The sequence below is a fragment of the Sinocyclocheilus grahami genome, unplaced genomic scaffold, assembly GCF_001515645.1.
Source record: "Sinocyclocheilus grahami isolate Dianchi unplaced genomic scaffold, SAMN03320097.WGS_v1.1 scaffold1.1, whole genome shotgun sequence".
Lineage (NCBI taxonomy): Eukaryota > Metazoa > Chordata > Actinopteri > Cypriniformes > Cyprinidae > Sinocyclocheilus > Sinocyclocheilus grahami.
Window position 1 is genome coordinate 2,509,748 of NW_015505180.1, and position 9,833 is coordinate 2,519,580.

The 9,833-nt window shown below is 36.5% G+C and overlaps 3 protein-coding genes across 3 annotated transcripts; 1 reads left to right on the forward strand and 2 right to left on the reverse strand.

Annotated features, from left to right (window-relative positions):
- Window positions 1–311: 311 nt before the first annotated feature.
- Window positions 312–3,099, reverse strand: LOC107583655 (gastrula zinc finger protein XlCGF57.1-like). Its single transcript, XM_016269974.1, has 3 exons — window positions 2,832–3,099; window positions 1,873–1,922; window positions 312–1,755 (listed from the first exon to the last, which is right to left on the reverse strand). The coding sequence occupies exons 1-3, from the start codon at window positions 2,870–2,872 to the stop codon at window positions 458–460; spliced, it is 1,389 nt and encodes a 462-aa protein (XP_016125460.1). The 5' UTR covers window positions 2,873–3,099; the 3' UTR covers window positions 312–457.
- LOC107591794 (uncharacterized) lies at window positions 3,078–6,843 on the reverse strand. The gene is made up of 8 exons (XM_016281088.1): window positions 6,605–6,843; window positions 6,201–6,406; window positions 5,716–5,793; window positions 5,483–5,578; window positions 5,286–5,396; window positions 4,582–4,705; window positions 4,042–4,480; window positions 3,078–3,129 (listed from the first exon to the last, which is right to left on the reverse strand). Exons 1-8 carry the CDS (start codon window positions 6,636–6,638, stop codon window positions 3,078–3,080), a joined length of 1,140 nt encoding a protein of 379 aa, XP_016136574.1. The 5' UTR covers window positions 6,639–6,843.
- A 187-nt stretch (window positions 6,844–7,030) lies between these two features.
- LOC107591878 (aldose reductase-like) lies at window positions 7,031–8,864 on the forward strand. The gene is made up of 9 exons (XM_016281183.1): window positions 7,031–7,045; window positions 7,283–7,399; window positions 7,524–7,601; window positions 7,715–7,837; window positions 7,935–8,041; window positions 8,154–8,235; window positions 8,409–8,492; window positions 8,635–8,717; window positions 8,822–8,864. Exons 1-9 carry the CDS (start codon window positions 7,031–7,033, stop codon window positions 8,862–8,864), a joined length of 732 nt encoding a protein of 243 aa, XP_016136669.1.
- The last annotated feature ends 969 nt before the right edge of the window (window positions 8,865–9,833 follow it).

The following is a 9,833-nucleotide window of genomic DNA, read 5'->3' on the forward strand; positions in this document are numbered from 1 at the left end:
GTCCTTTAGATAAAACTAGCCAAACATCAATCATCAGGTGAATGCGACTTCTATTTCGTTGGTGTTAGGTCATTTAACCCTTATATAATACATAACTAAAGGTTATAATATGAAACGTTTGTAGTTACTGTAATATGTCAAATTAAAACGTTTTAGCATGTGCTTTTTAAGAAAACATTTTTTATTGACTTTAGCCATGATGAAACACCAAAATAGATCACTAAATTAACACTCATTGGACAGTTCCTTATCACATAATTTTTACTTGTGAAAAATTAAATGAAGCATATACCCCTGACTAAGGTACATTTTCACCTAATGTTGATATAAAACACAATTTGACCCACATTAAAGGAACCTGTGTGTGTGTATGAGAACAAATATGCACAAAAAAAAAAAAACATTCATAATGTGTGTGTAAACACTTAACATAATACTTTATATCCCCCCCCAGTAATTATGATGCCATCAATGAAGCATTAGACGTCCTGCTTTCAGATCTCTTTTCTACATGAGTCTGGAAGTGCACTTTCAGGTGATATGACTGTTGAAATCTTTTCCCGCAGTCCAAGCACTGGAAGGGTTTCTCTCCCGTGTGAATCCGCAGGTGCCTCTTAAGGCGGTAAGAACTGAAGAAACTCTTGTTACACTCAGAACACGAATAAGGCCGTATGCCTGTGTGGTGCCTCATGTGGACCTGCAAGTAGCACGCTTGCGTAAAACTCTTTTTGCAGTCCAGGCATCGGAAAGGTTTATGTCCTGTGTGGTAGCGCTGGTGCTTGAGCAACTCTCCGAAGGTGAAAAAGGCCTTTCCACAGTCTGCACAAAGGAACGGTCTTTCTCCGGTGTGTGTGAGTTTATGCCGGGCCAAGCTGGCCTTGAACACGAATGACTTGTCGCACAAGGTGCATTTAAAAGTTTTCTCTGTGCCGTGGCTGTCCGAGTGTGAACAAAGAGAATTCTCTATATTAGAGTTCTTCCCACAATGTGCACAAAGGCATGGTTTCTCTTTGGAGTGGGTTCTCTGGTGTTGCGCCAAAGCCCCTGGGTACAGAAACCCCTTCCCGCAGTCCGTGCAACGGTATGGTCTCTCTTCCATGTATGTGAAGCCCTTTCCACAGGTGCAAATGAATGGTCTCTCCGGCTGATGGGTCAGCATGTGTCGTTTGCAAGAGGTTGCGCAAATGAAGGTGGACTGACATTCGGTACACTTATAGGGTCGTTCCTCTGCATGGATCCGCTTGTGTCGGATTAGAGCTGCCTGACAGCTAAGCTGCTTCCCGCAGGTGTTGCAGCGATGCACTGCTTCTTCAGGGTGGGTCTTGTGATGGTCTCTCCTGGCGCTGAGCGAGCTGAAGGTCTCTCCGCAGTACAGACAGTCATAGGTTTGGGATTCTGGCTTTTGTGGTTTGTTTTCCTCAGGAACATCATTTGATGATATTAGGATGTCTTTGGGCACATGAATGAGTCTGTGGCGACGGAGGGCCTGGGAATGGGAGAAACTGCGGCCGCATTCAGATACTGGACAGAGAAAAGGACGCTCTCCGGTGTGGGTGCTCTGATGGGCTTTTAATGAGCACGGGAAGTGGTAGCTTTTGCCACAAACATGACAGCTGTTGGGCAAATTGGGGTCAACTGCAGTCCCACTTCCCATTACTTCAGTGGAGTGGACTTTCTTTATGTGACTTCTGAGGTTTTGCTCCTGAGAGTGACTGAATGGACACTGCGAGCATGAGTAAGTGTGAGAGGATCCATCTGCAAAAAGAAACAGTCATCAACATAGTCATTCACTGATTTCTTTATATGTACCTCTTTGGCATCTGTACATCAGAACCTCAAAATAAATAGTGGAGTAATGGGAAAGTGACTCACTTGTGTTATCTGAGGTGCAATCAGACTTGTCAGTCTCCACAGGGTCACCCCTAAAAACATTTAACAATAGTACCACAATCAATAGATGTGCTTGGTAAGATACACACTAGTTGAGGTTGTGAAATGTCATGTTATGTCTTCCCAAAAACGTAATATGTATGAATTAATCATTCACATTTTTTTTTATATTTACCTTGAAAAAATTAAAACATTTAAAACATTGTTGAAAAAATGATTAAGTACAGTCATTAATAAGTATGATGTATTACACAAGAAATACATATATTACTTTTTATTTGAAAGTTATACCACGTGACATTTTTAGTCTAAACTTAAATTGAAAACTGAATTCTTTCTTGAAAATTGCTAAAAGTTTTTTTAAAACCCTATGCAACTATTTTTATATTATCATTCAAGCTTTTAATTTTTATATTTTTTTAAGTTTTCATTTTAATTTAAGTTTTAGTAATTGTATTGTGTTTTGTGATTTTTTTTAGATTGAATTTATTTTTTGTTTCTGTTAAGTTTGAATATTTTCTTCAATTCAAACTTATTTATTTTAGCTAGTTGCCAAGGCAACTTTTCTAAAGTTTAAGTTTATAATATTTATATTTTATTTATATACAGAAAATGACTTTTAATAGTTTTAGTTAACAAAAACAGCACTGGAAAACAACATTTCTAAGAACTGCTTTTAGAACCGCTTTTCTGAATTGTGGACACTATTATTTGCCACTGACCCATGCAAGTCATCATAACCCAGATATGAATTTCAATAATCTATACTATAATAAACAATATTTGTTCTGTATACCAAGTTTGTTTTAATGAAGACATTAGGAGTTGTACATATGTTCAAGAATATGTTCTTATATACTCTTATGTTATATCTTATGATTGCGAGCATACTAATACTCATGTTGAAACTGCAACAACAAATAAGCAAATTATGAGCTTACTTGTTTTCTGAGATAACAGGCTTCTGTGCAGATCTGCGCATGCTTACAAGTATTTTAGGTACAGCACTGTCTTCAGGCACTGGTTGTGTAGACAAAGGAGAAGACAGGAACTCTGACTGTTCAGTATTAGAGTCTGATTCCTCTATTACATCTGTAGAATTGTGGTCTTCTGGAAGTGTTAGCACAGAATCATTCAAAGCCACGGCTCTTGCACACTCCGATTCTGTAACAAGATGCTCTCCATCATCATCCGGTCCTACCAGAGTCTCTGTACACGTCAGACTCCACAGGGTCACCCCTAAAAACATTTAACAATAGTACCACAATCAATAGATGTGCTTGGTAAGATACACACAAGTTGAGGTTGTGAAATGTCATGTTATGTCTTCCCAAAAACGTAATATGTATGAATTAATAATTCACTTTTTTTTATATATTTACCTTGAAAAAAATAAAACATTTAAAACACTGTTGAAAAAATGATTAAGTACAGTCATTAATAAGTATGATGTATTATACAAGAAATACATATATTACTTTTCATTTGAAAGTTATACCACGTGACATATTTAGTCTAAACTTAAATTGAAAACTGAATTCTTTCTTGAAAATTGCTAAAAGGTTTTTAAAAACCCTATGCAACTATTTTTATATTATCATTCAAGCTTTTAATTTTTATATTTTTTTAAGTTTTCATTTTAATTTTAGTTTTAGTAATTGTATTGTGTTTTGTGATTTTTTTTAGATTTAATTTATTTTTTGTTTCTGTTAAGTTTGAATATTTTCTTCAATTCAAACTTATTTATTTCAGCTAGTTGCCAAGGCAACTTTTCTAAAGTTTAAGTTCATAATATTTATATTTTACTTCAGCTTTATTTCAATTACAGAAAATTACTTTTAATAGTTTTAGTTAACAAAAACAGCACTGGAAAACAACATTTCTAAGAACTGGTTTTAGAACTGCCTTTTCTGAATTGTGGACACTATTATTTGCCACTGACCCATGTAAGTCATCATAACCCAGATATGAATTTCAATAATCTATACTATAATAAACAATATTTGTTCTGTGTACCAAGTTTGTTTTAATGAAGACATTAGGAGTCGTACATATGTTCAAGAATATGTTCTTATATAATATCTTATGATTGCGAGCATACTAATACTCATGTTGAAACTGCAACAACAAATAAGCAAATTATGAGCTTACTTGTTTTCTGAGATAACAGGCTTCTGTGCAGATCTGCGCATGCTTACAAGTATTTTGGGTACAGCACTGTCTTCAGGCACTGGTTGTGTAGACAAAGGAGAAGACAGGAACTCTGACTGTTCAGTATTAGAGTCTGATTCCTCTATTACATCTGTAGAATTGTGGTCTTCTGGAAGTGTTAGCACAGAATCATTCAAAGCCACGGCTCTTGCACACTCCGATTCTGTAACAAGATGCTCTCCATCATCATCCGGTCCTACCAGAGTCTCTGTACATTCAGATGCTCCTACTACTGACTCCGCGACGCTTTTCTGAATGTAGTCCAAGGTCTGTCTGTCGAACATCTGAACGTGACCTACTCTCTTCTGATGGATGTCACTCGCTTTACCAGAGAGTGTGGACAGGATGCAATTTCCTGCACTCATGGGCTGACAAGGGTCTGTCGCAATATGGAAAGATACTGTTATAAACAGTAGCTACTGTAACTGTCATTGACTTCAGCAGAGTGTTGAAGACAAACAGACTTGATCAAATTCTTACATTTGGTATCTAGATGTCCAAGGTTCTTGTAGTGCTCAAGCAGTATCTTTACGTGATCTGACTGACTATTGAACTCCTCACAGTCTTTTGAAACAGGCAACAGTGGATCAAGCCAAGCCAGAGTCTGAAACCAGAAGGTTAGCAATAGCAAACTCAGGACATATACAATTATGTTTTGACCTAATTTAATAGAACATTTTTAATAAATATTGTAAGTGTTGTTGAAAAAAGCTGAAATAAAATAAAAATATAAATAATAGATGAAAAACTTTAAATAAATTACTAAAATTACTAAATGAGAAAAACTAAACCTGAAAACGTCAAATTGAAGCTATTTACAAATATTAAACTAATAAAAATGACAAAAGCATATAACAAATTAATAAAAATTAAACAAATTTAAATATAAAAATAAAAGCAAATTACTAAAAGATACTAATAAAGCTATAAAAGTTGATAAAAAAATGCTAAAATAACACTGTTGAAATCACAGTAATCCAAATATTCATAATATATTCCTTAATATGGATGATAGTGGATAGTTTCTCACAATATAGTATTATAATATGACACAAGATGATAAAAATTGTGTTTGTGCAGGTTTTCAGTGTCATCTTTGCAAAAACTCCAGATTTAACGATAAATAATAGATTGTAGTTCCCAAACACAATTTCTAGGAATCTAGACCGACCACGACATCCCACCTGCTGGAGGTCAGGGATTGGCAGGAAGTGCTCCAGCCTAGACAGGAAATGCCACATCAGGACCCGAATGGCTGCGTCAAAGTCAGTGCCGAAATCCACTGGAAACACGCGCTGTAGAAACCAGAGAGAAGGACAGAGAAATAAGCAAAAATAATAAATAAAAAAAAACACTTAACATAATGTTTATTAGATCTGACCTGGAAGAAATGCTCCTTCTCATCCACATCTTTAATAAGTGTTTGGACCAGCTCCACAAAACAAACACCTGCTTCTCCCACCACAGTGTTATCCACCTGTTTGACATCACACTCAATTTCATTTCTCTTTAACACTTTACAGTATTTGAAACATGTAATATCAAAAGCCCAATAACTGAAAGCTAGAATTGTTTGAAAAAAATCAGTGATAAAGATGAAACAATTCTAATTACGAGTTGAATGCTGTTGAGGTGAGTATGGATTGTGTGCATGTCAGCAGCATTGTCTCTCTCACACAACTCCAAAACAAGCTAGATGCAAGAGGAAAAAGAGTATTTGTTAGCAGACAACCATTCGACTATGACTTTCCCATGAATAATATATTTATTGAAGAATTTGACCAACTCAGCTGTGGTAGGGTGACCATATGTGCCATTTTCCCAGGACGCGTCCTGGCCAGGATTTCTATATTGCCTAAAATATCTAGGTTTTGGCTTTGTTTGTGTGTGCAGACCGATCGGTGTATGACATCAAAATACCATACAGACAGTTCCTTATGCTTTCAAAATGCTCTCGAGGTATTTAGATGTCATACACCGATCGGTCTGCACACGCAAACAAAGCCAAAACCTAGATATTTTAGGCAATATAGAAATCCTGGCCAGGACGCGTCCTGGGAAAATGGCACTTATGGTCACCCTAAGCTGTGGTCACTTACCCTTGCACGCAGTCCTAAAATGAGTTGAACTCCAAGTCTACGAATAACCAATTTTGGAACTGCCTCTGACACCAATGAAACAAAATCTGCCAGCATCCCATACTGCATCACATCCTTCTGCTGCACAATTCTCCACATGAAGGCAGACATGAGGCGTACAGGAGGGACCAAGAAGCGCAGGGCGGACAGAGGGAGAGGAATTCTGTCTGGAATTCAATTTTAAACCATTGTCAAAATAGAATAACAACCATGCACAAATCAGTGGAGTTTGGTTGAGTTTTTAGACTAAATATTAAAATAAGCGATTGTTTGTGGCTGGCTTGGTTAGACATCTAAAGATTTAAAGTTCAAATATCTGTAAATGAAGAAAATTAGATGATAAATGACTTGCAGCATCCTCTCACCCAAGTGCTCTTGTTTGGGGAATTTAATGTCCATGATGTAGTCATTTAACTGCTGTTCTTGAAGTCAAGAATTTCAGATGTTACTTGTTAATCCGCTCATTTCTGTTGTACAGTATTTGGTAGATTTACCACGCAAAATTACATTAAAAGTCACTGAATGTTTTGGATTTTAGTAAACACGATTATGTGAACACAGCTCTCTGACGACACTACAAAAACCAGTTTCAATATAAAAGCTTGTGGCGTCTTCTTCTTCTTCTTCTTCTAATAACGTTTTATGGCGGATGGCAAACCAACTTCTGGTGCATTTACCGCCACCAACTGGACTACAGTGTGAAGCACTAATAAGCAAATTATATATATATATATATATATATATATATATATATATATATATATATATATATATATATACATCTGAGGCACATGACAGGAGTTATGGTCTCACAAGGCCAATCATGTGCCTTGAAATTTCACACAACATCAAACCATGTCACAGATCATACACAGGGCATTTGTATAACATGCATTATTGTGTGTTATAATGCTCTGTTACGTCATGCTCTGATTACTGAAATGCAAGTTGTGGTTTAACAATTGGACTTGTAGAAAAATGCTTAACAAATACACAGTTTGAAAGGGGCTTTGGCCATAAACTAAATCCTGCATTTTTTAAAGCTGTGGTGCACTTACCATGAGAAACACTTGGTAAGAGGAGCCTGTGAAAAGACCCTAAGTGACCTAAAACTGGACTACGTTGATCTCTACCTAATGCACTTTCCCATGGGAACTAAGGTAGTACTGATAAGTATATAATAGTATAAAACTAATAACAGTATGATAATTGCTTGTATTTTCTGTGCATTATATATACTGTACATATATATATTAATGCTTATCTGTGTATCAAAATTGGCAGCCTGGAAAAGAGTTTTTCCCATTTGATAAGGATGGCCAAGTAATTCCAGACAACAGCAACTTTCTAGAAACATGGGAGGTAATAAACAGTATAATAAAAACAAAATTGATTTGAGACTTGTGTAACTCACATTTGATCATTGATAAAATAATTTTTTTTGTTTATTTTAGTGTTAATTTCTTCTCACAAAGGCAATGGAAGAGTTAGTGGATGCTGGGTTGGTCAAGGCCATCGGTGTGTCCAACTTCAACCGGGATCAGATTGAGAGAATCCTGAATAAACCAGGACTCAAGTACAAACCTGCCAATAATCAGGTATTGTGTTGTTTGCAATAAATCTGAAGAACTTGAAACGGATTAAGACTTTGTAGTTCATTGGTGCCAAAATCTTTCCGCTGCTTTTCATGTCCAGATCGAGTGCCATCCATATCTGACTCAGGAGAAGCTGATTAACTACTGTCAGTCCAAAGGCATTACAGTCACCGCATACAGTCCCCTGGGTTCCCCAACCAGACCATGGTAAGTACTCTCATTCGTTTGTTAATTACCATATATATATATATATATATATATATATATATATATAGTGAGATGGCTATACATTATTTCATATAGATTTGACTTTCTTTAGGGCACAGGCAGGTGAGCCATCACTGCTGGAGGACCCAAAGGTCAAAGCCATTGCAGATAAGCACAGTAAAACCACAGCACAGGTAGGTATAAACTTGCGTTTTTTATTAGTTATGATATGCTAAGTCCATGTTATGTATCCACCAATGCTTTACCTGTCAGCTGAATGCGAGATGACCCTTGTAATATTTGCTATATGCATTACACACGCCTTCCTCCATTATGTGACATGCTAAGTATTGAACTTTCCTTCCAGGTTCTAATCCGCTTCCACATGCAGAGGAATGTTGTGGTCATTCCCAAATCTGTAAACCCTAAGAGAATCAAAGAGAATTTTGAGGTATTTCCATTTTAATTAAACCATGTACATATGGTGTTCTACATGTAGCACAAGTTCTCCAGACATACAAGAATAATCAAATTTTCAGAAATGGTCAACATGTACATCATTTTATTAAGATTTAGGTCTTTTATTCTTACAGGTCTTTGATTTTGAGCTGAGTAAAGAAGAGATGAACACCATACTGAGTTTTAACAGAAACTGGAGAGCTTTTATGCTGGAATGGCGAGTCATCGTTATGCTAATTTGCAGTGGACTTTGTATCCATTTGTGTAATATTAGGTGTTTAGAAATGCTAACTAATGGCCTCCTTTGCCTTTTTATTGCAGGGCTTCCAAGCATAAGGATAATCCATTGAATGCAGAATACTAAAGCTTTAATAAATCCAGTTTCTAACTGCAGTGTGAAGTAAATATGACTCCTGCATTTCCCATCAGGGATAAATGAAGTATGTTGATATTCTCAGAGACTGCAAGAAAGTGTAAGGTCCACACACATGGCCCAAGGAAGGTATCCAGTGGTGGATGAAGGTCACTTGCGTGTTCGGTCTTTTCAGCGCGCAGAGTTATTCAATTTAGGTTTAACTCAATCTGACTCCATTTTAGTATGACCTCGAATTTTGGTTGAAAGGCAAATTGGTTGTTTGTCGGTCTCTGATTATTCTGACATTCGACATTCGTAATGCTCAAACATTAATCAGCGGTTCTTCTAGAACTCCTTATCTAGACCCCGATAGTTAATATAGCTACGTACAACTTAATTAACACTCCAGGCATTAATCAGCGGTTCTTCTAGAACTCCTTGTCTAGACCCCAATAGCTAATATAACTTCGTACAACTTAATTAACTCTGAAATCATATACATGGTTAACGTAACTGAGTACAACTTAGACTAAGGTCCAGCGGTTAGTCATAAACCTATAATCTCACCTGATGCATCTAACCTGAGATCTAGTATGCACTTAACCCTGGACACAGATTTGCGAAGACATACGCCTTCACTTAATCTACTTGAGGAAATAATTTCAGAGTAAATCAGAACAAGTCAAATGTAACAATTTATTATCAGTCAGGTAAATATGTATTAAGCCAGTTATCTCCACAGCCAATTCAACGATATCAAATCAATACAAGACATCAAATTCTCAAAGACGAATCTAAGAGTAAAATGCATACCTGACCTTTTTAGAAAAATACATAGTGTGAAGTGTGTGGACACACTTCATAATACGGGCTCTGACTACAGAATCGCCCTGATCCTTTTGGAAAAATACATAGTACAGAGTGTGTGGAGACACTCCATACTACAGGCTCTCTGACTACAGAATCGCGCTGACCCTT

Coding starts and splice junctions, on each gene's coding strand:
- LOC107583655 (XM_016269974.1), bottom strand. CDS start 2,872: ATGCGCAGATCTGCACAGAAGCCTGTTATCTCAGAAAACAA. Junction 1,923..2,831: donor CCTGTTATCTCAGAAAACAA/GTAAGCTCATAA, acceptor AAATGTTTTTAG/GGGTGACCCTGTGGAGACTG. Junction 1,756..1,872: donor TTGCACCTCAGATAACACAA/GTGAGTCACTTT, acceptor TTCTTTTTGCAG/ATGGATCCTCTCACACTTAC.
- LOC107591878 (XM_016281183.1), top strand. Junction 7,602..7,714: donor ACTTTCTAGAAACATGGGAG/GTAATAAACAGT, acceptor CTTCTCACAAAG/GCAATGGAAGAGTTAGTGGA. Junction 8,493..8,634: donor GAATCAAAGAGAATTTTGAG/GTATTTCCATTT, acceptor TTATTCTTACAG/GTCTTTGATTTTGAGCTGAG.
- LOC107591794 (XM_016281088.1), bottom strand. CDS start 6,638: ATGGACATTAAATTCCCCAAACAAGAGCACTTGG. Junction 5,397..5,482: donor AGAAGGAGCATTTCTTCCAG/GTCAGATCTAAT, acceptor TGGTTTCTACAG/CGCGTGTTTCCAGTGGATTT. Junction 4,481..4,581: donor TGGACATCTAGATACCAAAT/GTAAGAATTTGA, acceptor ATATTGCGACAG/ACCCTTGTCAGCCCATGAGT.